At 40.0% G+C, this 27,238-nt stretch overlaps 2 protein-coding genes across 9 annotated transcripts in view; one reads left to right on the forward strand and one right to left on the reverse strand.

Moving 5' to 3' along the window:
• Positions 1 to 17,776, forward strand: part of RUFY1 (RUN and FYVE domain containing 1) — a 30,026-nt gene extending 12,250 nt beyond the window's left edge. For 3 of the 5 annotated variants that reach the window (XM_019535188.1, XM_019535186.1, XM_019535190.1), the window contains exons 2-18: positions 504 to 677; positions 1,059 to 1,176; positions 1,869 to 1,970; positions 2,606 to 2,729; positions 3,858 to 3,919; positions 5,415 to 5,480; positions 7,375 to 7,444; positions 8,353 to 8,454; positions 8,944 to 9,060; positions 10,196 to 10,363; positions 11,412 to 11,509; positions 12,628 to 12,747; positions 14,280 to 14,409; positions 15,413 to 15,507; positions 15,862 to 15,910; positions 16,126 to 16,203; positions 16,932 to 17,776. In XM_019535188.1, coding sequence (XP_019390733.1) covers positions 504 to 677; positions 1,059 to 1,176; positions 1,869 to 1,970; positions 2,606 to 2,729; positions 3,858 to 3,919; positions 5,415 to 5,480; positions 7,375 to 7,444; positions 8,353 to 8,454; positions 8,944 to 9,060; positions 10,196 to 10,363; positions 11,412 to 11,509; positions 12,628 to 12,747; positions 14,280 to 14,409; positions 15,413 to 15,507; positions 15,862 to 15,910; positions 16,126 to 16,203; positions 16,932 to 17,075 — 1,817 coding nt within the window. In that variant the 3' untranslated portion in view covers positions 17,076 to 17,776. Of the gene's footprint in view, positions 1 to 106; positions 241 to 503; positions 678 to 1,058; positions 1,177 to 1,868; positions 1,971 to 2,605; positions 2,730 to 3,857; positions 3,920 to 5,414; positions 5,481 to 7,374; positions 7,445 to 8,352; positions 8,455 to 8,943; positions 9,061 to 10,195; positions 10,364 to 11,411; positions 11,510 to 12,627; positions 12,748 to 14,279; positions 14,410 to 15,412; positions 15,508 to 15,861; positions 15,911 to 16,125; positions 16,204 to 16,931 lie in introns of those variants that run through there. The other 2 variants (XM_019535189.1, XM_019535187.1) reach the window with 2 other exon arrangements.
• A 3,189-nt stretch (positions 17,777 to 20,965) lies between these two features.
• Positions 20,966 to 27,238, reverse strand: part of HNRNPH1 (heterogeneous nuclear ribonucleoprotein H1 (H)) — a 9,404-nt gene continuing 3,131 nt past the window's right edge. The window contains exons 4-12 of one of the 4 annotated variants that reach the window (XM_019535191.1): positions 26,356 to 26,494; positions 25,140 to 25,318; positions 24,672 to 24,743; positions 24,460 to 24,599; positions 24,146 to 24,281; positions 23,938 to 24,021; positions 23,751 to 23,801; positions 22,426 to 22,518; positions 20,966 to 21,734 (exon numbers count right to left, since the gene is read on the reverse strand). In XM_019535191.1, the coding sequence (XP_019390736.1) occupies positions 21,616 to 21,734; positions 22,426 to 22,518; positions 23,751 to 23,801; positions 23,938 to 24,021; positions 24,146 to 24,281; positions 24,460 to 24,599; positions 24,672 to 24,743; positions 25,140 to 25,318; positions 26,356 to 26,494 (1,013 nt within the window). In that variant the 3' untranslated portion in view covers positions 20,966 to 21,615. The remainder of the gene's footprint in view (positions 21,735 to 22,425; positions 22,519 to 23,750; positions 23,802 to 23,937; positions 24,022 to 24,145; positions 24,282 to 24,459; positions 24,600 to 24,671; positions 24,744 to 25,139; positions 25,319 to 26,355; positions 26,495 to 27,238) is intronic. The other 3 variants (XM_019535192.1, XM_019535193.1, XM_019535194.1) reach the window with 3 other exon arrangements.

The following is a 27,238-nucleotide window of genomic DNA, read 5'->3' on the forward strand; positions in this document are numbered from 1 at the left end:
TCCTTGGAAATGAAGACTTCCTGTTTTGCAGGAGAGCTGAAGGGGTAAGAGCTGCTGGCTGGAGTACAGGCAACCCCCACTTAGTGCTTTTACTTGGTTCCTGGGGGAAAGAAAAAAACGAGTGTTAAGTGAAACCAAAATATTTGATGACCCGGGATGGCAACCGCAATGGTTTTGAATGACCAGAGATGGTGACAGCAAACATTGTAATGAAACTCACTGAGCATGAAGTGAGATTGGGTATTGATTTTTAAAATGAGCGTTATAGCGAAACGGCGTTGAGCCCGCAGTTTGTTTTATGTGAATTTTTAGGCTTGTTGGGTCTTGGTTGAGAGCTCACGTTTTAAAAGCCAGTGTTGCACGCCTCTAAGCCGTGGCAGGTTGAGACGCCCGCCCGTGCTTTGGCCTTCATAATGTTCCAAGGAAACGAGCCAGGAAGATTTCAACAGTGTGTGCGTTTTTTTTTTTTTTCCTCCCCCTCCCCCTTTCCTAAAACATTTTAGCTCTGAAATACCACGCAATGGAAGAACGGGCCAACCTGATGAATATGATGAAGCTCAGTATTAAAGTCTTGATCCAGGCAGCCCTCAGCCTGGGTAGGACTCTGGACTCTGACTTCCCTCCCTTGCAGCAGTTCTTTGTGGTGATGGAGCACTGTCTCAAGCATGGGCTGAAAGGTGAGCACCCTAGTTTCTCCTTCAGTGGATGTTGGCTGAAGTATTGAGGCCAGGAGGTGAGAAACCCAGTGATGTGTTTCTTTGTGGCTTAGGCTAAATAATGTAGACTTAACTTTAATGTAAAATGATAATCGGTAATGGGCACAAGTACTGGAAAAGGCTCAAATAAATTGCATACGTGAATGTACCCAAGTACTCGTCTATTTCTGAGTCTGATTAGGCAGTAAATGCTGATGTGTTGTTTCCATGTGCGTACTAGGATCCTTTAGGTGGAAATATAGTACATTTTAGAAGTTTCTTGTTTGTAATTACAGAATTGAAAGAGGATTTTTGCAACTCGTTGCTGTTTCTTAGCATAACTGTGTCTTTTTTTCCTTTTAGTTAAGAAGAGCTTTATTGGTCAAAACAAATCATTTTTTGGTCCCTTGGAGCTGGTGGAGAAACTTTGTCCAGAAGCCTCGGACATAGCAACCAGTGTTAAAAACCTGCCTGAGTTGAAGTGAGTTGGCAGCTGACAGGTGCAGTAATCTTACACAGATAGTGTAGTCTCACCATGTTCCTCTTTGCCTTGGCTGGAAGGACGTATTCCATAAGAGAGAACAGCATGTATATCCATCTTCCAGTATTTGGAAATGCAAATAGTTCTCAATTCTAACAGAATGTTAACAGTAAAAATCATGTTTGGAAAAATCCCTTACTTGTGCTTACAAATAACCTTAGAGTATTCAAAGTCAAACCACTTTTAATTTCCTTTAACCATTTTTTTGTGTGCATCTGATTTAAAAAAAAAAAAAAATACTGGTTTCCTTTCCTGGTTCCTATATGCAAACGGGATGTTGCAATGATTTTTTTTGCAAATGTTGCATGGAAACATTGTGTTAAACATTCACTGTAATCAGTTACAAATGGAATGCGTCTGTTAGATTAATACAAATTTAAATATGTCCTGGGGCAAACTTGTTCTGATATTTTTTTCCCTTCATTTGAACCATATGACTTATTAAAGTAATTCCATACCTGTGATGACATGGCTTCTACTTTCTGTGACTTTTTTTGTGTTTGCATAATACGTTCTTAACTTCGACTTAAATACAGGTTCCCTTAAAAATGTACAATGCTGAATTCATGAATTAACGGTTTAAATCCTGGTTTACTGCAACTGTTGATACTGGTTTACATGTTTCTGTGTAGGACTGCAGTAGGAAGGGGAAGGGCTTGGCTTTATCTTGCACTAATGCAAAAGAAACTGGCAGATTACCTGAAAGTGCTCTTGGATCATAAGCATCTATTAAGGTAAATATCCAGTTCATATTTTGCTTACACACTGCTTCCATATGGCAAATGAAATGTGAATTTTTTAGTTTTTCGAGAACCTCCTTGTAATTTAAGGACATAAAAGCAATTGATGAATTAAAATTAACTCCATAGTACTGTTCAGTGCTCATTTACTCCCAATGAACAGAAACAAAATGCTTATCAATACATTAGGCATATTTTTGTCACTTGCTGGACATCCCAAGAATATGTGCAAGGCAAAAGCACTCATGTACGCACTCATTTTGGGAATCCTTGACTGTTAATACTTACAATTACCATAACCTTGTTTACTGAGCATGCCCAAGGTTACAAATCTAATGACTTATTTTTAAATATTTTAGCCATAAGGGCAATTAATTTTTCAAATTAGGTATGTGTTTAGTAAACGCCCTTTCTTATGAGCTTTGCATTTCCTTTCTCTCCTTTTTTCAGATCTGCTCTTGTTGCATAAATCAGCAAAGGCAAAAGGATCAATTCATAATCTAACTCTAGGTGAAAGGAACAGTATCACTTTATGTAATAATTTTAAGTAGATGGAACTCTTGCTATTGTAGCTGGTGTTTTAAAGCAAGATATATGATGATTGCTACTGATAAGATTTTTTGTTCTAGTGAATTTTATGAACCTGATGCATTGATGATGGAGGAAGAAGGAGCAGTGATTGTAGGTCTGTTGGTGGGACTGAATGTTATTGATGCAAACCTTTGCCTGAAAGGAGAAGATCTGGATTCCCAGGTAACACTGAGCTTTAACATATAAAGCTAGTAATAGGATCATAGGAAAGTAGGATTGGAAGGGATCTCATGAGGTCATGCTGTCCAGCTCCTGTTCAAGGCAGGATCCCTGACTAAACCATCCCAGCAGAGTCCCTGTCTAATCTCTTGAAAATTTCCAGTGATGGAGATTCCACAACTTCTAGGGAGCCTGTTCCAATGTTGGACCACACTGTCAGACGACCACACTGTCAGACAGTCCCTCCTAATCTCCAACTTAAATTTCCTCTGCTGCAGTTTGAGGCCACTGCTCCGAGTCCTATTTCTCTGTAGCTACAGAGAAAGTCTGTATGTCATACAGATGCCAACACAGTTAAGTACACGCCTAAATGTTGCTGAGTTGAGGCTACTGATACATGCAAGACCTGCATGGTAGGGGAGAAATCAAGACTGTTCACTAAAAATGAACTAGGTTGCAGAGAACAAAACACAGAATACATGATGAAAATGATCATTACTAAATCATGAAAAAAATAAATGGAAGGAACTTCTTGAGGTCATCTAGTCCTAACACTGCAAGGCAGGATCACCCCCAACTGAAATCATCCCAACCAAGTGTTTGTCTAACCTGCACAAACAAGCATGGTATCAAATGTTCATTGAAAAGGACTGAAGTGATGGAACAGAAATAACGTACCTTTTTTTTTTTTTCAATGGTGGTCCAGAAAACATATGTATTCACTGATTGCAATAAGTCCATGTAAGATATTGTTGGGGTTTTTTTGATGCAGTCTTGTCCCACTTGACACTAGCAGCGTTAACACTTACTACGTTTTCCATGATAATTCATGGGAATCAGTCAAAAGTCTGTGCTAGCAACTTGAATGCTGTAGACAAATCTAAACTGAACAAAAAGCAGACCACGTGGTTAGGTTTCATTGTGATGTTGATTATTTAAAGAAACAAAAGATACAGGAGCGTCTTCATTTTATGGTTTGCTTGGGAAGGCATTACGAAGCTTAAGTTTTACTCAGAATATAAAATAGAGAAGCAAGTAAATGAAACCAGGAAGATGATATCTACTGTTGCTCAAAATTTTTCAACTAATTTGCCTAATAACACCGTGGTTCATTGTTTTGGTTTTTATCAGGTTGGAGTGATTGATTTTTCGTTATACCTTAAAGACACACAGAACAATGATGATCTCAAACAGTATGTATGATATTCTGTTGGTTCTTAACTGTGTGTTAGTTTTTTGTTGTTGTGTTTTTGGGGGGGTTTTAACCCCAAAAACGTAAGAACCTTAAACCGTCAAATGTTAGCCATTACAGCATATCCATGTTGGGAGAATCCTTTAATTGTTTCAGGAAAAACACAGCATCCTAAATAGGTCTTGACAGATAAACTGAGCAAAATTTGTTAACTTCCAGATATTGGAATCATCATCAAAGCAGTTCAGTGGTAGTACAGTGGTTGCCACATGGAGGGTCAGAGTTTGTGCTCAACTGAAGTCATTGCTATCAGTTATCAGGATATGAGTTTATGGGGATACACTGTGCCGAACTAATTGATTAGGGCATGTGGTTTTGCCTTGGCACCATGTAAGCCACTCCAGAGTACCACTGAATTGTCCGTCATACATGGAGACATGCAAGGCCATACTGGATTTAAAGAGAAAAGTCCATTTGTCAGAGAATGTTTACCTTCTACTTGCAGTACAAGCAACACCATGCATACTATAGCTGAAAGTGGCAGGAGGAAGGAGGAAAAAAAGTAGTTTGTTTTACTACTTGTATTTGAAATCATCTTAAGTTCTTCTGTTCTGGTAAAATGTTTCTCTGTCCCTTGTATGAAAAAGACCTTAATTGTAAGAGCATGAAAATGTGCAGGGTGAACTTAATGCTATGTTTTAGAGAGAGGTAGTTAGCTATGCTAGTCTGTTTTTAAGTCACTTTACATTTACTTTCTGAAACAGACTAACATTCAAGTTGACAGTGTCCTTTCTTAATGCCTGCTGTCACTTCATCCCTGGGACAAGTCCTGCATTTGTTTTTCTGTTTACTTTTTTTGATTATCAAACTGTGTGCAAAAAAACAAAAAAAACCCATTATTCTAAAATTAGACTGAAATGTACTTCATTTTCCCTTTGCAACTTGAATTCAAAGCATTATTCATTACACCCAGAATCAAAACTGGACAGAGAGCTCAAATGACCGTATTTGAGCTATGCCAGGTTATTTTTTAAATCTCCTGTTACAGGACATTTATTTAGGCAAAATTAGGGCTGCTGATATTAGAGCATCTTCAGTTTTTTTGTGTGTGCTTGTTTGGCACTCAACCCCTATACTTGATACGTGTCTTATTGGTACCCCTGCTGTTCCCATGTCTCCAGTCTTCTATTTCTCCCTTCTTTTTTTTTCCTATTTACCCTGTTTTGGCACACAGTACTGCTGCTGCTTTTTTCCTTCAAGCTTGTCTTTTATCCATAACCATTTATTTTAAGTTTGCTAACTATGTAACTTTGATGTCTGGTACAGAGAGGTCCTTGTATTCTAATGGGACACTCATTCAGTTGAAAAATGTGGGAAGGGAACTTGTTGCAACCTCTGATACGAGGTTCTCAGCCTGGGCTGGCCAATAGGTATCTGGTGCAAACTAGTAGTTTGTAATGAATGGCATTGCCTTAAATAATTTCACTTTATTTTAGGGATGGAGGGATTACTGCTGTGCTTGACCAAAAGCATTATGTGGAAGAACTTAATCGACATCTAAGGTAGGAGTTCTCGGTTTCAGTGCAGGAACACACACTTACATGTTTGTTTGTTTTTTCTTTGTCCTTATTGAAACTCTGTAGAATTTGCCCGTAAAATCATTTGATAAATGAAGAGTTTTCTTGAAAATGCACATCTTGTAGGAAGAAAATTCTTGGTAGATTCTTGAACATAAGTCCAGAGAGGCATTAGTCATCCTCTCGCAGCATACCTCTGAAAAATGAATTTTCACTGCACCAAGTGAATGAGTGAGTGACCATAGTGGGCTTCTTTTCAAACAGGCTCTGCATGTTTGTGTGTATACCATTTTGGGGCATATTCATTTCCCCTATTAAAATGTCTGTTCCAGTTTGGTTTTTTTGCCTGGCTTTTGCTTTTTGTCTCTTTATTTGTAATTATTTGGCTGTTTGTCAACTATTTTTTTACTTGGACAAAATACAGAAGGAATCTACTGCTGGTTTGTTTTGTAACTGGATGGCCCAGCTGCCTTGTATTTCACTTGTGCTTTTTCTTAATATGACTGATTTGTCTGAGGGCATAATTGTTAAATATTGTTTAAGCAAGTGCAGTCATGCATACAGTATTAGGTAGCCACTCCCTGCATGTTTTTTATTCAGTCACTTGAGTTCTGTACATAAACAAGTCATTGGGAATGCAAGTCACCCTTAAAATGGGGTTATGATGGCAATGAATGTTGATTTGATTTGTTGTTTGTTTGGTTTTGGTGGGGGGGTCCCTCTTCTTCCTGCCCCACAAAGCTGCTAAGGTATTCCTAGCAAACCTCATGTCTCTTAGCCAAATACTTAAGATAAAAAGAGAGTCTGTATTTTGTATAAAGAGAAAAGCTGGTCTCCATTTTAGACTTAAAGTAATTTAGTATTAACCTACTCTTGTTCCTCTCATCCGTAGTCATGATTCTTGACCAAGGTGGTGTGGCTAATGAGGTTGAGAACCACTGCTCTGTGAGATGAGTGAATACATGTAGGGGTGCAAACAGAGCTTGGGGAATCAAACTTACCGACTTCTCTTTAGTCCTTGACCCAGCAAACTGTGGGAGAGGACAATGGGCTACTCCTGTGTCTGAAGTTGGGTGCTCTGTCGGATTTAATAAATAATGCAGTTATACTTCTGTCAACTTCAGTCTAGCCTGTGTTTGGCTTCCACTAGCTGTTCCATTTATCTACTGTCCATATACAAATAAGCTTGTGCCTCTGTGGTCAGGTACTGAAAATGATGTAATAATGTTTTTAATGGTAGTAGTCTTACATGAGCAGGCAGACCTGGATTTTGAGGACCTATTGTAGGGATTGCCATTTTTATACATTCTGAACTGGGAAAAGTACAAAAGCAAATTGAGCTGTACTAATATGAGGCATAGACGGTCTTAAGTATTTTGAAACAGCAGAAAAGACACCCTTTGATTTGAGTGTCTTTGATTTTTAAGAAGTCTCTAGAAAGTTGGAGCATCATTCTAGGCTATATTTCATCCTTTTTACCCAGTTCCATTGACATAAAGGACCTGGAACACTGGTTCGTTCTTGATGTACGGAAGCTTATTTATACTGCCTCTCCCCCCTCACTTAAAGGAGCACCCATGTGCTCAGCGTCAGCAGAGTACTTAGAACACTTGGCTCCGACTAGGGGCCACGCACTGGTTGTAGCAGCCTGTTGCCTTTACCTACATGCCAGACAAATTTGGCAAGCTGACATCTCTCCCTCACTGCTACCTCTTGTGAAAGTAGTTGGCATTATTAACTAGGGGTTTTTATATTTTTTCCTTTCAATCATGAAGTTGCTGTGGACTGATGATTTTTATACAAAATACAACTATGGGAATGGATAAAAGCTGAATATAGCTTTCTTTTTACCTAAAGCAAATGTAACTTTTTGCTACAGCTGCACAGTTGGTGATCTTCAGAGCAAAATAGACTGCTTAGAAAAGACAAATTCAAAACTCCAGGAAGAGGTTTGTGACTAACTATACATTCTTTATTACAAATGTATTCTTCGGTTACTTGAGCAGGTTGAATTATTTTCCTTCTGAGCTGAAAGGAAATTCTGCCTTTGAATTTCATGAACCAGGACTTTGCCTTGCATATAATATGTTTCATGCATTTGAAATATGGGCTTCAATAGGAATGACTTGAGTCAGAGCACTTTACAAGTTTTCTGACACATAAAACCATGGTATTTAGATCTAGGAAGCTGTAGCTGCTAGATGTCAGTTTAATAAAAGACTCTCCTAGCCAAGACGTGTGCAGACTCAAAAGGATATTCTCTTTTACAAAATGTATATAAAGATTACTTGCCTGGTAATAACTTGTTAAATACCTCACTTGCTCCATCCTAGATTGCCTATTGAGGTCCCTTGCAGCCCTACTTTTCTATGATCTTCCATCTCGCAGCAGGAGGTGCAGTTCTCCCCCGCCCAGTTTTGTGTTTCCGTCTAAAACCAAGAGGGAAAACAAGACCAAGGAGAAGATAAAATAAATAAGTGAAATTACATCAGTTTCCAGGAAGGAAAAGCATTGGGTATTTGTTCGTGATGGCAGATGTGCCTTTTAGTTGATTCCCAAACATCCCAAAGACAGTTGTGTTGATCCATGTTCTCTGTGACATGCATTAACCTAGTCACAACTTGGTAATTTTTGGGTAACCTACATCCAGAGCTGGAACTGATGCAACAATATGGAGTTCTAGCTCACTGAATTACCTGCCTGCTAACCTGTATTTTAAAGAGTAATAAGGACTAATTTATTGTACTTAATATAGTATGTTTTATAAGAGTTGCTAAGACTTTTGTTTCAGTCTCATCCGGATGATGCATTCTTGTCTGTGCTTAATCGCTACACCCAGCCTTTCTCTTTTAATCAGCTTGCAGCAGCAACTGACCGGATTAGTTCACTTCAGGAAGAACAGCAGCAGTTAAAACAGCAAAATGAATTAATTCGTGAACGGAGTGAAAAGAGTGTAGAGGTTGGTCATCCAGATAAAGTTTATGGACAGTATTTAGGACAAGCCACACTCTAATATTTTTAATTTGATCACTAACATATGCTTCTTATTAGTACTGATTTATTTTTTGCATCGTTTAATAATGTTTTTATTAGATAAATATTTAAAAGCATAGTACCATAATGCATAATATGAGGTCCATTCTTTGCAGACTGCAGATTGGAGGGGGTGGGGCAGAAAGAAAGGCAAGAAAATGGTAAAGAAAGAAAAATGGCATGTAGAAAGAAGTATATTTAAAAACACAATGTTGCTTAAAATATGCATACTGACATCTTGGACGTTATCTTGTTAATATTGGCCACCTTGCTAAATGTGAACTAGATCCTATTTGTTCGTGGGAAATTGCATTTCACTTAAAAGGAAGGATGGAAATAAGTTGTGTGTCTTAATCAAATCGCAAGCAGGCTTCACAGGTATTTTTATTTTTTCCCCCTTTCATTTTTCATCGAGGTAACAAAACAGGATACAAAAGTAGAATTGGATACCTATAAACAGTCACGTCAAGGTCTGGATGAAATGTACACTGATGTCTGGAAGCAGTTGAAAGAAGAGAAAAGAATTAGGATGGTGAGGGTAACTCCTTTTTATTGTAGAATTCAATGGGAGAACATGGGTTTTCCTCTCTCTTTATTTGTGTAACATTATAAACATGTAATGCAGAAGATCCTGTAGAGTTCTGGTGACTGAGCTTGGGTACAAATAGATCTGCAAGTAACAATCTCTCAGGGTGCCTATACATATGCAGTGAAGCTGCTCTGATGCTCTGGAATTACAGCATGTTGGAGCAGACTCGATTTAATTGCGTCTGCTGCAGCATGGTAATTATTGCGGTCCAGCAGACTCCAGCATTGTGTATCAGCATCCCCATGCTGAAAAATGGCTGCAGGGGTGCTTTTAACTAAAGCTTGTTCGAGCTTTAGTGTAAAGCACCCCTGCTGCCATTTTTCAGCACAGGGAGACTAATATATGAGACGCCCCGGGCACTTTTAATTAGAGCCACTCCTAATTGAACCCACCTGCCTTCTCCCCTTCCCAGCTCCCAGAGCATGTATATAAATGCCCTCAGTAGCCAGAGCTTTTGGACAGTAAAAGTGTCTAGGTGGCACCAGAACACACAGAATGGTAAAGAATGGAGTTGTCCTCCTCCTGTCTGCTATAGTAATCCAACCGAGGACTGGTATATAGACACCATTAAAGACATTTGGTTTAAAAGCTCTCCCTACACAAAACCAGTTCTCTGTCTTTGCACTTTGTTGTGACCTTTTTTTTTTGTTCTTTTTTAATAACAATTACCTCTCAAAAACAACCCTTTTTTTTTTTTCTTCCAGCCTGATTAGGCTAGCTGGGTTAAGAGTCCCTTTCTGCTGTTCAGATCCTCAGGATTTTTTAACTTTAAAAGAAGAAAAAGAATGTAGCTAGCATGAGAGGTTAAATTAGGCACTCAGTCCTATATTCTAGAGGAGGACTACCAGTAAAATAAACCAGCATGATGCAGAGAGCTAGGATATAATGTGTTCAGGTTACCTTCTATAACCTACTCACATTGCCCTCTTTGAGCTTGGTCTCATTATCCCTATCATCTCAGTTTAAGATTATTCCTTTGAAATAACACACAGATAAGTTTTGGATAGGTTTAGTACCATTACATATTTCTTAAGTGATGCATGCCTATATAGCAATAACTAGGGAATCTCTTTCTAAGGAACTAGAGAAGGAGTTGGAGCTGCAGATTGGAATGAAAACAGAAATGGAAATTGCCATGAAGCTTCTGGAAAAAGATACGCATGAAAAACAGGACACTTTGGTTGCTCTTCGCCAACAACTGGAAGAAGTTAAAGCCATTAATTTGCAGATGTTTCACAAATCCCAGGTAAATGCATCAAAAATGGATGTCAAGAACCAACAATAACTATGTTTTCAATAATTGTACACAGGCATGCTTTGAACAAATATATAAGTCTTTTTTGTTAGTTGCTTATCTGCATTTCTATCAACATGTAACGGCTGGTTTTACTCTCCAGTAATCCTCTTAGTAGTAGTACTTCCATTACACCTGTCTCTTAAGCATTTCTTTCCACAGTTTCACTTATCCTGTATTTTCATTAGATTGAGTAGGCTTAAATATAAATTATTGTCTGAGTTTCCTTTAGAGTGCTCTGTGGAATTCTGTTTGATACCTTTAAAGGACTACAGTAGAAAAATCAATCGAATTTTTCATCTTATGGGGGAGAATAGGGTCGCAGAAATCCTGACGAGTGGTCTAGTGACTAGAACAGAAGACTAACATGTTAACCTTTGAAAATTATCCCTTGGACAACAGGGAACCACAAGCAAACTGCTGAGAGGTACTTTTGGCTCTGTTCAGCACTGTTGCTGAAGCTCTGTGTGATACTATCTGGGGGAATGGTGCTGTGGGGGAACAGATCTTACAGGCTGTAAGGTCTAGGAAGTGAGGCCAGATGGACTCCTGTGGCCTCAAACTGAAACAATCTAATTGCTGGTTTTCACGTATCAAGTAGATGGACCATCCTTATCTGATTTTAAACTCATTGGGAGAAGACTAAAACTCTTCCTGTGGAAAAGATTCAAAACAGCTAGAAATGCAGCAATTGAGAATTTGGCAGAAATGCTCTTAATCCTCCACCATTGTGTCCTCTTCTAGAAACCTGATCCCTGGAACTCCTGGCATGCGAGTTCCCGGACCCTCGCTGTTTGTTACTCTGTTCAGTGCACCAGAAGAGAGCACCCTGTTTGTAGCTTCCTTCTAAAATAATTAAACTCTTCAAAATATCTGTGTGGTTTTCTACAATAGTTAAGCTTATCCTTAAACCTTACTTTGAGTGTGCTTTTCCTTTTTTCCTTTTGTTTTTTCTTCTGCCAGAAATAATCTGCATGTGTTTGTTTGTTTTTCCCCTCAGAACTCAGAGAGCTCACTGCAGGTGAAAAAAGAAACTATATCGTCTTTTGAAGGGAAAACCCATGAGATGCTCTCTACTATGAAGCAGATGGAGGAGAGGTAATAGTTATAGACTCTCAGCCTGCAGTACTCATAGACAGTATATGAGTATTCAATATTCATGCATATTAAAAAGACTTCAATGGGCACTCCATAAATAAGAAACTGTTGAGCTTTTTTACATGGAATGGAACTAAAATCCCTCCCATTCAGATTACAGAAGCTGAACATCTTTTCACCAGATCTTCCATGGGTCACAGGACAGTTGAATTCATTTACTTATTGTATCAAATACTGGATAACTTTGCTAGAGAGAGAGACTGTTTCCTATCGGCCGGTATCCAAATTAGCACCGTGTGTCTTGCTTTCTTTTATTTCCCAAAAGGTGTGTACTCGCCCCACACAGCAGCCTTCCTGCACTTAGAAAGATGGCCAGGAAGTGGCCTCAGGCTATCAAGTCCAGTCCCATCTATCCACCAGGTAATAGAAGTAGGGCACTTGAGAAATAGGAAACTTACATGGTTGCTTCTCTCTGGTGTGACTGTACTTGAAGAGCAGTTGACAAGACTATTGCAGTCTGCGTACTTCTGTTGTCAGGTGTTCCCGCCCGAGCTCCAGTGTTGGCAACACCTGTCTGAGCAGACTGGGAGGCACCACTAGAGATTAGGAGTGTTCTGTTCTGGGCAGGACTGAGCATAATGGAGCTCCTTATGACTGTTACAACACAGCTGTCTTCCCCACCTTACAGAGCTCCAACCCGTGAGGTTTTTTCCCATGCAACATGGAACAGCCCTCGGGTACCCCCATCAGTTTTTTACCATGTCCCATGCAGGGTTAGGATTTCTCCCCTTTTTTTCCCTCCTCTCCTATCCCCATCTTCCCCTGTGCACATTCACCCAACAGTGGTGTTTGTCTCCCTCCCTGACTATACACACAGATCCAATTCATGCAGGTGTAGGTGTGAAAGTATGGAGAATACATTTGTTTTGTCATAAATCTGTCTGAGGTTTTGTCTCCTGCAGAAATCTTATCTTTTTTAATGCCCCATTTATGTGCCTTTTTATATTGTCTCATTATACAAAAATGGGTGTAATAAGTGTTCTTTTCTTAGAAAAGGGGGCCAGTTATTCTCATGTGTTGTTGCTAATAAATATACTATGTATTTTGTTGTGCTTTAGGCTACAGCATGCAGAAAAGGCTCAGCAGGTGGCAGAGGAAAAATGTAACAGGATGAAGCAAGAATTTGCTGGCAAAATTGAGGCTTGGCGGCAACATATCACCCAACTGGATAGTCAATGGTACTCTTTTTATTTGATGGTACTTACAGAGGAACTCGGCTGTCCTGTACATCGGGGTAGTGTGTTGATTTGAGAGTTCTGTCTGCTTGAAAAATCATCTCGCCTGTATAGAATATTTTTATATCTTCCAAGTCTATTGGCCTTAATGATACCATCTGTGTTTATGCTGGTATCTGGCAAATGCTTTGAAACAAATCAGCTGTTGGGTGCCAGAGTGGGGTCTCTGGATGGGTCACTTACCCCTCATTCTTGGATATTATTTCTGTTTTACTGATCTGTCTGTTTTGGCAGCCTGAGAACTTAAGATCATTGGTCAGGAAAGGTTTGTCAGGAACAGTTCCTTGTCTGTAAGGATGTGGTGCCAACAGGAACAGCACCTTCTTTCGTTTGCACTAGTTTCTCCGTTTACTGAGAGCCTAGTGAATGAGCTTTCACTTCAAGCTGCTCTATCTCATGCCAGTGGGTAAATTTTTTTTTACAAGGAAACCTAGTAGCCAGGATTGCACCCAGCTGGTTCTGGGATGCCATCTTACACAAGTCCTTTAACATAACATAAAAATTCTCAGCTACAGCTAAGGCACCAGCTGCCTCCTTTATGCTGCTGGACTGGAACAAATGAGATTTAGAAGGGGCTGCTGATCCAGCCTAGTGCCTTCAGACCTGCAGTAACAATCTGATTTGTCTTCAGGGATAATAGAATTGCTTTTAATCTGTAAAAGGACTGCCCTCTCCACTTTATTCACTGTGGCCTGCAGTTGGATGACTGGGGGGTGGCCTTCCATCACTTATCAAATCTCCTTAATTTGTTTTGTTTGTATGTATGATGTACTTTTTTTAAAGGCAGCAACCAATGTAACTAGTGTTGGGTGATAGAAAGTGAATTCCGCCACCCCCCCCAAATCACACATACTCGTTCGTGATTGGATTCCTTTTTACTCTTGTCCAAAAGCAGTAACTAATTCCCAGTTTCCTGCCTGGAACCTACTTTTCCTGTCATGCCTCTTCCCCTGATAACCCCCTCAGTCTCCCAGGCTGCATGCTGTCTTGCCTTCTCCCCCACCATGCCACAGCTTTTCCTATGAACAAAATCCTCAGGCATGAGCCTCCTTCACGTCTAATTCAGTGATCAAAGAACCTCTTATTTCACTAGAAGGGTTTGCAGCTAAACATAATCTGTGCCCCTTTCTGCTACTGTTTCTTACATGCTGGTTTCCTAGCCTGAGTTGTGTGTGGTTGTACTCTGTGTTAATAGACACCTGTGTGTGTGTGTGTGTGTGTGTGTGGTTTGTGTTTTTTTTGGGGGGGGGGGCAATGGGACACGCTACTGCTCATCCCTAAGCAGTCAAGCACGTGTGCGCCTTTTTATAGTGACACAAGAACACATTTGGTCTCTGCAGTGGCATACCACACCTCTAGAACAGTGTTTCTGAACTTGCTGTTGGTTGCACAAAGGCTCTTTCTTTTCCCCCCTGCCCCTAGTATTGTCTGCTACAGAAAACAGGCTCTGTTAGAACCAATGCTATTTTTAACAGCTCTGCTCTGGAGAAGGAGCTGAAATCTGAAAAAGAGCAGAGGCAGACCTTGCAACAAGAGCTCCATCAAGAGAAGGACACCACTGCTCTGCTAAAAACAGAACTGCAGCAAGTGGAAGGGTTGAAAAAGGTAAGTGCTTCAAACTTGAAAGTATGTAGGATGCAGACTGAAGAGGTCCTGTTCAACCTCTTGCTGCCTCGGTGAAGTAAAGCTTTTTCTTCCCATACTTGCTGCTTCCTTCTGTGAAAGTGGTTACAAGAAAAAAAAAAAAAACAAATAAACAACAACAACTTTAACAACCTGACTGTCTACAAACAAATACAAAGGATGGGAGCTGGGGAAAACAGTATGTTACAAAACTTGGAAAATAGGATGTTACAAACCAAAGGTCCATTATTGTTAGAACACCAGGTTTCAGAGGGAAATGTTTTTAAAATGAGTGTCCTCCCATCAGCATGAAGGGCTTTTTGCAGCCTCTGTGTAGGTGCTTTTTAAAGTCATGGTTAAAAATGATTCTCTGTAAAAACTGTTCCTTGAGGATGGGCAGTCGCACATCTGTGCATTCGGGAGCAGTTGTCTCCAGTGCCAGAGGCACTAGGCACACACCAGAAAGCACGGTCTTATGTAAGTGGTACACTGGCTGCTGTCGTTCCCTTGCAGGTAACGGTGTTGAGTCTGTCAGGGCTGAGGGTAGTCTTATGTGGAGTTTAGATTATGCATTTGTGTAGGGACAGAGATGATCCTTCCTCAGACCGGGTGTTGGACTAGATGGCCTTTGGAGGTCCCTTCCAATCCTACTTCTCTGTGATTTGCGTATAGTAGCAGAGTGGCATTTGAAGCACTCAGCATTATGTTGGTTTACCCCACAAATGTTAGTTTAGTCAGACATGGATTGCAGAGGTGTAGAAATCTATTCCCCTCTGGTAGAATTGTTTAAATAGTTGACCCATGGTGATCTACCTGTTACCATGGTGGGGTGTGAGGGTTTAGTCCTAGAAGATGTTGGGTTGGTTTGTCTGTGATCCAGGGTACATAAGCATAACTTCAGAAAATAAAGGAAGCCCTAGGACAGCGGTGAAGATGCCCAGTGTTAATGTTCTGGCTGGAATACTTAGTGTGTGTGATTTCATAGGAACTACGAAAACTACAAGATGAGAAACGGCAATTAGAGAAAATCTGTGAAGAACAAGAACAAGCTCTCCAAGAAATGGGGCTGCACCTTAGCCAGTAAGTTCCAGTAACTGGACTCTTGAATTATTTGGTGGGGGGAGGAAGTGTAGCTTTGATTCTCAAACTGATTGGTTACAGTCACTAAAGGCATCTAGTCATCTATGAAGTTCTGAATATTAGAAAATGGTAGGTAAATATGGAAGGTAGGAGGCTGAACTGGAGTTCAGTCCTGTGACCTTTATGTGTGAATGTACCTGACTTCAGTGGGACTGGTTTTGCGCTGATCACAGGACTGAAAAGCTTACTTTCCCTTTTTGGTTTTGGATCCGTGATACTGTATGGGTGCTCCAAACTGTCCTTTTTGGTTCTTTTTTTAAATCCATAAAATGAGAATTAACTTCCCTTTTCTAGATCCAAGCTGAAGATGGAAGACATTAAGGAAGTAAATAAAGCACTAAAGGTACTGCATACTAGCACGTTATGAACATGTAAATGAAGCAAGATCAGATTTTAGCATAAGTGTTGCTGCATGTAACTTAACATTGATGAAATGTTCTCAAATCTGGGTCTGGGGAGTTCCAACTGTAGCAACTAAAGTGTGCAACCTTCCTTCCAAGTGACTTACAACTCCAATCCATCTTTCCTGCACTTATGACGGGAAAACTCCTCTTTTAGGGTCACACCTGGCTAAAAGATGATGAAGCAACCAGCTGTAAGCAGTGTGAAAAAGAGTTCTCCATCTCAAGAAGAAAGGTAATGGAAATAATAACGAACACTTGAGTTTTGTGCGTTTCAGAGTAATAAACAAAATACTTATCTGAGAGAGTATGATCTTCCTCATATGGCATCACAACCCTGTTTGCTAGAGAATTATTTGCAAGCCTCTAATTTGCTGCCATTAGTTTTGTGTGACAGCTTCTGAAAACTGCCTTGCTGCTGAGTAACACTTGAATTTTCAAGTGAAGTGAGAGGGGAACATTTAACTTTCAAAACATCAAATGCATGAATCTGTTACCTGTAACTTAAATCCATTTAATCTTCTCCATGGTGATTTTGTTTGTTGCCCGATGGGAAGAACTTGTAGCTAGGTAGGTGTTCCACACCCTCATGAGAGACTTTGAGCTTGGCTTCCTGTCTGGTTTCCCTTTCTGGATGACAAGGACTGGAAGTCCAATGGAGATGAGTTTGGGGTTTATTTGGGTTTTATTTTTGTGTCTGCATTTTTGGGGAGGGGGTTGTTTTGTTTTCCTAGTTTCCTAAATACAGTGGGTGGATGCATGACTCCCAGCTAAGACCACTGTGGTGACAACGTGCTGAGAGTACAGGCCTCGTGTGGCAGAGCGCCCCGGACGTGGGTGAAGTGGAAGCACCAAAATAGCAGTTGATGCCAAGGGATTCGTGGAACTCGCCACAGTTGTATGGCCTGCTGTAACCTGGCTTAGTTACCTGATTTCTTTCTTGTATTTTTAACTGTCTTACAGCATCACTGTAGGAACTGCGGTGACATCTTCTGTAACACTTGTTCCAGCAATGAACTTGCGCTGCCTTCCTACCCTAAGCCTGTCCGTGTTTGTGATACATGTCACACTTTACTGCTTCAGAGATGTTCCTCCAATTCTGCCTAAGGCTTTGGCTGTTTCAGAAGGACCAATCTAACCTTGAAAGACTAGATTTTTTTTTTTTTTTTTTTTTTTAAACCCTCTTATTCCCTGTGTAGCAGAAAACATCTCTTTAGTCCTTTGATTTGCTTTCCATTATAGAACAGGTCAAGTAAACGGATATAATTTTAAAAGATTAAGGGACTTCACAGGAATTATGAAAAGTAATGTTGTGTTAATAGAATTCTTAATAAAAATGAGAGAATTAAACAATCATAAAAAAGGTCGGTTTAAAATTTTCAGTTTCTTGAAACTGAAATGCAAATTCACTCTTTTCTGTATTTTATATATATATATATATAGAAAAAGCTATTTTCTTTGTATTTAAAACTTTGTACACGTCACATTTTATAGATTTGACTGATCCCTTAAACAAATCACTTTTTTTCTGCACTGTAACCTCATGGTTCTGCTGTAACTGTTCACTTTACTATATTCCAGATAACATTATGGTGGATATGTACAGTTTTGTATGTGGTCAAACTAAGTTGAAGATAAATCTGTCAGTCTTCTACAGTTTATGTCTACAGAAAAAGCTTTATAAAATGTATAAATGAATGTGCCTTCGCTATACTTAAATCAGAGTAACAGACTAGATTTGTTTCTAAATCACTTACGAATAAAATACAGTGATTAATGCAATAAAGATGTTGTTAAACTGTGAAAAAGGGCTGTTTTAGTACTGGTCTTTGCTACTTTCTTCAAGGGGGGAAAAAACCTGTAACTCAGTCGGTCATGGGAACGCAGGGGATTCCTATTTTCTTTCACAATTAAAATGCTGCTTTGGGAGTATTTGAGAAGATGGGTACCTATGCTGTAGTTTCTTCATGCCCCTGATTTTTAACACCTAAAACAGAATATTCAAGAATTAGCTTGAGCTGTAAATCACTGGTGTATTGGGTAGCAAGGCACGGTGTTGAATTTTCACTGCACTACAGAATATAGCGGGGTGGGTAGAAAATAACTTGTTTATTAATCGTGCCAGCTTTGCTAAACAGCATGGATTCAACTGCCCTCAGCAATTTACCCATTGCTAAGAACTACTCTGAAAGTCTGCCTACAAAAGTGCACTGAAATAAAGTGACCATGCTCCAGTGGTTTAAGGTGGAATAAATATGGACTATGTAGGGTAGTGTTGTTTCAGAACAAACATTTAGAAGTTAACTCTGAGCAAGACGAGCAGTTTGAGTTACTTAAAGTGTTTTTGGAGGCAGGGAGGAGTAGTTTTCTAAAATGAACTCCTGCAGGTTGCTTCTATTTTTTGGGGGCCCTACAGTAGCAACATCCAACTTCAAACCTTGTTACTGGTACACTCATTAAAATGCAAGCAATACTATATCCAGGCATGGAGTCACTTAGTGATAACATGGGTAACAGTTGGAAAAATCTAGGTTGCTCCTAGGTGTGCTGTTCTTTCATGAAGGCAGTTGTTCTCTGTGGGCAGCTTGTTTGCATTGCATTCTTTTGGCCCTTGCAAAAATCAGTTGGCTTAATACTAGAGTTCCAGGAGCTAGAAATGCACAATTTGCCTTCTCACCTCACTCAGCTACCGCTGTAGGCTAGAGACTTTGTCCACATAGGTAGAAGCAAGTCGCAAATTACTGCTGACCTGATCCATTCCCTCAAAGGCCTGCCCAGAGGCTTGCATTTTGTGTGCCTACTAGTTTAAAGTGTGTAATTAGAAAAATCTTCTTTAAGCTTCGTGCTTAATTCCCCTCCTCATGAGAGAGATCATTATGGGTGCCTGTGTCTGCAAATGCTCCAAATTCTGTGAATTCAGTCCTGAACATTTGCCCTGTTCTTGCATTCTTAGCTGTAAAAGGGTTCAGTTTACCACACCACTGGCTTTCGTGCGTGCAAGTAGAAGGGAGGCTCATTTAAATAAGGACTCTGCTACTTCTGGTTTTAAGTGGGAGCTTTTTTCTGGCTACCATTGACATCTTGACTTTCCATTCCTGTGAATAAGTCTGCAATTACATCCACCGACAAAGCCCTCTCAGCACTTTTTCTTTATACCAGCCTTTGGATTAACTGTGCATGCTATCATGGTGTAGGAATTATGAAATGTGCTGTAATTACACAATAGGGGGTAGAATTGTATTATATCAGATACAAGCTTCACAATTCCAGAAATGCATGATTTGAGACCAGGCTGTCCTGACAGTGTGAAGAACTGTAGGTATCTAATACAGGCACAGGTGGGTGAATGGAAGAAGTTGGTATATAGCAGACGGTAGCCTCAGGAAGTCTGGGGTGAAATTCAGGATAAATGTGTAAGCAGCATCGGTTCTGGGGAAAATGAGCAAGCTGATCAACTTCTGGAATTCAGGTGCTACAATGAAGTCTTTGGCAGTTCTTTGCTTGTGCCAGTGCAGCTGTGTTGGAAGCAGCCGGTCAACATGAGCTATCAACCATTGATCAGAAACAATAAAGATAAGGCTAGGGATCAATACTTATACTAACTCTACTGTGTAGCTGTGGTCACAGTCAGTACAACACTGCTCACTAATACAGAGTTGGTAGTTTAGAGCATTTGTTTAGAGTGATTTTTATGACTGCTATTGGCCTTTGGGTTTAATGAAATCTAGATGACTGATGTAGTCAATTTAATGCCAGGTCCAAGAGGAGCTACGGCTTAGCTTCCTTCTAAGTATGAAAATCTAATAGCACTAATCCCTCAGTTCATTTGAGAGGGCAATGTTAACTTTAGCAGTTGCTACCCTGAGGGATTTATTAGTTTTAATACTTAAGTGCCCTAAAGGATCAAAGCCATGGAATGGCTGATAGCAACAGGGGGCTGAGGTGCTGAGCACAGATCAAACAGCAATCCTTTCAGTGAGGTGGGGCTGCAGGTCAAGCAAAGGGAGGAAGCATATGGCCAAGGTGAACACAGCATCAACTTCAAGTTATGGGGGAATAGGGAATAAACCAGTGTTTATATAACATCATATACCAGCCTTGTCCAATGGGGGTGAAAGGGGAGTCAGCTGTAATACTACTGCTTGAAAGGAAAAGGTGGTGGGTTCTGGAGAATGGACACACACTCCTGTCTGATCTTGAACAGATAATGGCAGTTGCAGATGCAGTCAGCTCTAGGTCTCATTACAGGAAGCTACAAGGGAGTTCATGGCAGTTAACACTTTAGAAAGGCTGAGAAGAGCAAGAACTGAAAAGGTGTGAAAGTTGAGGAGAGAACAGGTCAGCCAGGAGTGCAGTGAATAACCAGAGTGGGGTATAGCATATAGTTGTGTTTGAGCACTGCATCACACACCCTGGTTCTCTGCAGGGCTGCTGTTAATCTGGGTGAGGGGCCAAACTACTCTAGCTGTACACCTCCAGTACAGTCGCTCACATTTAATCACTTTTAGTGCTGGCAAAAGAGCGTTAGAAGAGGTCTGCTAATAGCATGACTCAGTTGATTTCACCAGCCTTGGGTAGCAAACAGGTTATTCCATACTTCAACCATTACTGTAGTGCCATTTCAGCTTGGAGGCTGCTTGTAGGAAGTGGGCAGTCCTTATCTGCACAAAGGCAGCATAGATCATCTAACAGGGCAATTTCTGCTGCATGGTTTGTCCATAAAGGGCTTCATTCTGCCCTATAGCTTAAGAGGCAAGTCAGAAAAACCTGCTTCTAGCAAAATCAAGAGCTAGCAAAAGCAAATGTCAAGTATCACCATCTTTACTTGCTGGCTTAAAACTGGTGCTTGGCACAAAAAACATAAGAAATCCAGGCATACATGCTACTTCTCATGCTAGTAGCTGGTGATAATGAACAGCACATACAGCCTGCAACTCCCCACCCCTTCCTCCAAGTCAGGAAGGCTCATACCAAATCCTTCCAATAAAAGGAGAGAGTTCCAGTTTTTAAAAGGAAGATTTATTTAACAAGTTTCACTTAGCGCAATACACCTAAAAAGGAAATCACGATACAATGAATGATTAAATCAAGGCCTCCGAATTTTATACGAACACCAAGACCAAAATCCTAAAGTAGCCGTATTGCATTTCAAACATGTTTCCCCATTAACTTAAAAAAAAAAAAATTAAACGTGCCTTACAGGGTATTAAAAGAAATGAACTAGAACTAACATGCCAAATGTTCACTTTGAATTGCAGACACAGCTCCTATATTGTTTTTACAAAAAAGCATGTCTCAACATGTATGCAAAACAGTGTTGGATGTAATATGGTCGAAGAGCAACACTTAACATAATTCAAAACAGCTTTAAACCTAAATACGCTTACTGCTTAAATACACTCCTACAACAAAACTAACTTGAGAAAAAGCTGAAAATCGTTTAACAGTTATAGTCTTTACTCAACTTTGTTATTACATCCTAGATGAATGTTCTTCTGTACGTTCAAAAATACTGAACCTGAAGTTTTAAAATAACAATCCCGATTTCACTTACAGTAAAGCATAAATCACAAGCTCGTATTGCAAAACTGTTAAACTTAGTTTTTTGTTTGTTTTTTTTTAAAAAAGATTGACCAAAAGTCAGCAGTTACATTCCCCAGCCTCCACTCATGTTGGACATGTTGGACATCCCCCCCATTCCGTTCACTCCCATGGATGCACGGTTCCCACTGCTGTAATAGCTGCTGTTCATTGCACCCTGGCTACCTGTGGGGAGAGGGAAGACAGGCAAGTATTATACAGCTAGACCATGTCTCAGTGTACCTGCAGCATCTCACCAGCCAACCCCTTCCCTTCTAGGCCACCTTGCACACTCCCATATTAGTAATAAAAAATAAAAAACCCCAACTTCCTACTATTCAAATAATGTTTTTGCCACTACTTCTTTAAAAAGCCAACTGCAAAACAGTTTCCCAGATTCTAATAGATGTGATGAACAGCAGTAAATCCTGCCATGTTGGCTGGCCCCCAGACTTCTAATGCAGTCTGCTGTTATCCTCCAAAAACAGGAAGCTCTCCTTGGCCAGAAAAGGTAGAATCCGCCATTTCATCAAGGTATCGCTCTCCATTTCTACATGGAAGAGCAGGAGATGGGCTATGTTTCCTTAAACTGGAGTGTGAATAAGTTTATTTCCTCTTGTAAAAAAATGACGTCCCATTTCCTTTACATTTCAGGCTTGGATGTCCAAGTACAACTTTCAGAAAGCTTCTCCTCCCCCTACCCCCAGGGAACTAGCTGCTAAAGTTCAGGCCAACAGTGAACAGTGTCAATGCATTAAAGATGGTGCTGCTCAGCCTCTACCTTTACCCTTGCACACCTACACAGAGATTTTGGCCAAGTGTGCTTGCCAGCCAGCTGTATCAGACACCCACCTAAGGCTACTGAAAACCATCTTACCATATCCACTCATGCTGCTTTGACCACCATATCCTCCTCCATAACCCCCACTCAACTGCTGGTTAGCTGGACCACCATAACTGGATTGGTTTCCTTTCAAGTTAAGGATACAAACGTTAAAACCTTGACTATCAAAGACCTGTCCATTACAAAGGTCTACAGACTACATACTACCCAACTCAGTAAAGCCCTGCCCAATTTGGGGACTCGCTGACAGTGACAGTATTCTCTCCCTAGAAATGTTCTAGTTTTGCTTATTGCAGGAGTTCTATTCTTATGCTTCCAACCGCCCACTTCAAAAATCTACCAGCACTTAAGCCTGGCTGAATAATCAACACCAGCATTCCTCAGCTACTTGTGACAAGGCCTTCAAAGTGTTCTGCTAGACAGAAGGTTCTCCACCCATGCTTGGAACTCAGGAAGGGAAAGATTTATTTTACTTCTACAACTTGAACTATGTAACAAGCTGCATCACTGAGACTTTTAAATGCAACTGTTTCATTCTTTAAAGCAGTGCAAGATACAAACACGAAGCTTTATATTTGCTGTTAGATAAATTGGGGCTTAGATCCTTGCCACAGCCTCTATTGCCCCTTTTCAGAGGTATGGTGATGGTCAATACTAGGACTTTGAAGGTCACCTGCCTCAGCTTGTATGCCTGGAAGGGGGAGCATTTACACTCATTTAGGAGTTGCTATATTACAGGGTCAGACCACCACTAGGAGAACTAACTTCTAGGATGCCTAACTTTCATATTTTAAAGTCTGTCAGATACCTTTGCATAAACTAGTGCAGTTGAACTAAACTTAACTTTAAGCTTAGTCTTAAGAGCATTACATTTTGCAATCAGCGTGCTATAGGAATAGCATCCACACGCATACACCCCCCACACCCCTCCCAAAAGCAGAAACCAACCACCACTTTAGGGACTTATCCCAGGAGACCAGTAAAGTAAATATCAAGAGGGGTATCCGATTTGTGGATTAAGAGTAGAGAAGGCTCTCTCTTCAAAGGCCAAATCAATTATATAGTTCAACCTAGTCATTTTGCACCCAATTTTAGAAGTTTGGGGGGGGGGGGGCTTAAAGCTTTCCAAAGCAATTTTAAGCTCAACTTTTTAGACAAGAGTCAGTTAAGTCAGATACACCCTCCATCACCACCCTGGTCTGGAAAGAAAGGGAAAGGGTGACTAGCATCTCCCACATCATTGGTACAATCCCATGCACTCCCAAAAAGCATTCATCTCATCACACTCTTCACATTCAGCACAATTTACTTAACAGCCTAAGTAACTGGTTGAATGTATTCCCAAAAGGTTTATATACCTGGCAATGTGCTAGTGTTCCAATCTTGGACTACCCCTTCCGATTCCTTGACTGTGTGATTAAGACAGAATGTTGAATTTCAGTTTTTATGCCAGGCATAACAGTAAGCAGGAGCTGTATAATATATTAGCCAGCTTCGTTAAAATAGGAAGTGTTGCTTTTAAAATGCAGTTAGATTTACACATACCCATTGCTCCCATCATCTGACTGCCATATGCACCACCACTCCCTCCTGCTGTGGAATTCAGGAAGAGTTCTACATATCTGTGTTCTGAAAAGAAAAGAGGTTAGAGACTAGTCTCGCCAGAATCCACATCCAGGCTGGCCTCCATATAGTGACCTGGGGAGGCTTGTATGCGGAAGGAAGTCTAATTTTGACAGGTGGACAGACTTACGCATATTTGCTTTATCTTTGGACATGGCAGCCACAGCATCCTCATGAGTAGCAAATTCAACATCTGCCTCTCCAGTCACTCTACCATCTGGTCCAATTTCAATGTGTACTCTTACAGGGTTTAGAGGCGAGAAGAACTAGGCATAAAATTCACATGGTGTTAAAACATACCTGCCACTGACCCCACACAACAATTCTGCAACAAGCATTTTCCTCTTCAAGGCAAAATTTCAAGTTTAAATGCTATCAAGGCTTACAATAATTACCATTTCAGCCAATTACTCAAATGTAGCACAGAAGAGTATTCAAACTTACGTTATAAATATCATTCTCTGTTGCTCTGTAAGGTAATCCTCTCATGTGTACGCAGTGACCAGTCGTGCTTTGGAACGTGGAGCTTCCGTCACCATATCTGTGGTCGGACATCCCTGTAGAGAAGAGAGTCCATTCTAGGTCTTTCAGATGTATTAAAGTTACTTCGGACATGTATTGAAATTTTGTTTAAATTCCTATTAAAGAAATCTTACCTCTTCCAAATCTATCAGAGCCAAAGCCATATCCATCATTGTATCCATTGTAGTCATCATAGCCTCCATAGCCTGCAAGATGGACAAGAGTGTCATCTACAGAACAGAAAATGTCATATGCTGCATAATTCGTGGGGGGAGATTCAATAGCTGCTTGGAATGAATCAGTCAAACATACAAGTGAAAACAGCCCTTGTTAAACTCAAAACACCCTTGAAAGAGCACCACCTCTAAATTTTGCCCTTTTTTGGAGTTACATAAAAAGAGACTACAACATGTCAGTCAACGTTTCCAACACTACAGATTCATTTTTGAAGTCTCTGGGTTTATCTTGCAAACTAAGTGTTTGCACATCTAATATACTGTGTTTGCATTAGCACCCATGGTGCAGCACCACCCTGGTTGAGAATCAAAGTTAGAATATTCAAACTTTTTAGAAGTCATAAGGTTCCAGGTGCATAGACGTACCTCCACCATAAGCTCCACGTCTCATCCTTTCAAAACCACTTCCTCTGCCAAGACTGCTATATCCCCTTCCAACGCCTGGCCTGTCATATGGGCCTGGCCTCTGCATAGCCAACAGTTTGCGGGGAGGATCATAATGAGTACGTACTTCCGCTCGACTACTCTTGAAGATTTCAATATACCTGGAAATGTTTTCCATACAAGATAGTCAGTCTCTCATTCCAAGCACAAGAATATCAAAATCAGCACAGTTTAAAGTTAAAAGCGAAACATTCTAGTCATAGCCTTGAAACTGGCAGGATTTTAAGCCAGATTTCTTTATATTATATAGGCAATGACATTCTACTATTTCACTTTCCAATTAGTGAATTTCAAGAAATTACAGTTACTGAAGGGTTTATGCGCTCCTTATACTTCAGAGTATCCCAGCCTTAAGGGTGGGGGAGCAAGTTAGTTCCACCCAAAATTTAAAATTTGTAGGTGTTGGGGGGCAGGGGAAGGGGGGGGGAAACAGGAGGGAGATCGCTCCACTCAACTCAGTATTTTTTGCTCATGTGGCAAAACATATTGAGGGTTAAAAACCTGGTCTCCACCAAGATTTAAACCCATAGGTTTTTAAAAAAAAAGAAAAAAAAGCTTTGCATGAGCTAGTCACCCCACCCTATGCTTCAGTAATCCAGCATAGGCAAAAATGCATGCTTCAATGAAAAATAGTCACAAGTAAGAGAGAATAAAAAACCCTTTGTGACAATTTCTTGAAAGCTATGCTCATTATACATGGAAGATTAATATAGAAAGAACATTTGTTACATTTCAACAAGTTTAGAAGAAATTATCACATTTTCTTATGGTAATACAGTGCTATGTGTGTCTTTACAGCTAATGGCATAATTAGTGCTATTTGAGAAATTTAAAGCCATAGTCTCTCAACTTTGTCAAATCTCAGTTTCACACTTTAAACTACTCAGTTACCCGGTGTCTACCTAAGTGTTAAATCTGCTTTTAGTCTGCACGCTTTTTAGGAAGTTTGGGTTATGTGCACACATTGCACATATGCAAACAGTTGTCAGCTTGTGACCAAAGTTACAGATCAGAACTACTAGATTAAGATGTAGTGGTTTGGGAATCAGCTGATTGTCTTTTTAAGAAGAGAGAATATGGATTTAATTAACATTTACCATAAGAAAAGTGACTTATCCAACCAACCATCCATCCCCACCTGTGCCCTATTCTTTCCTTGTGTTTCTTTAGAGCCTTTTCAGCTATTTCCTGTGAAGCAAACTGCACGAAGGCCTCCCCCGTACTCCTCCCCTGGAAGTCCACCGGCAATGTTATCCCATTTGGCACGATTTCCAACCCTTCAACCCAAGGACAAATAACCCCAGTAGGGGGCAATATTAAAATCACAAGCCCAGTCATGAATTTTTCTTATAGCTTTAAAATATACCAGAATTCTAATAAAAAAATTTACGTGAATGGTATGCTGGTTCTAGATAAACAGTCTAGCAGAAAACATGTCAACATGAAACTCCACGATCACATACCATTCAATTTACATTCTTAACCCATCCTGCTGTGCAAAGAACCAAACGAAGTGATGCATTAGTGCAGGATGCATTAAGAAACTCACATATTAAATAAAGCTTCTTAAGTACTTTACAGAATACTCAAATATTGTTGAAATTCATTTAAAAGTCAATATAGTACAATTAGCTTTACATAGTACAAGTATTTACTTGAAGTTCACAAAAGAAACTGATACTCTTATGCACACATTTCAAAGTCTAAATTCAGTATTAGATAAATATTTTTTTCAAAACCACTGCTTTAGTAAGAGAAATTCATGAATTACATTTAAAAATGTTAAATTTCTAAATTGAAAAGATGCACTGTATATGTTAGGCACATTTATACAACTTCTAATGGTTTACAGCAATTACTCATTAACCATGCAAATAGCAAGAGTCAAATCAGGCAATTTACACACTTAAACTGTTAATGTTCAATATCACTACTTCACTAAAAATACATAATATAATGCAACTGTTTTCTAACTGAAGCAATGGTCCATTTCTAACCTACTTTCAAAAGCAAAAAATAAA

This window comes from Crocodylus porosus, unplaced genomic scaffold (genome assembly GCF_001723895.1).
Source record: "Crocodylus porosus isolate Cpor-Errol unplaced genomic scaffold, CroPor_comp1, whole genome shotgun sequence".
Taxonomy (NCBI): Eukaryota; Metazoa; Chordata; order Crocodylia; family Crocodylidae; genus Crocodylus; species Crocodylus porosus.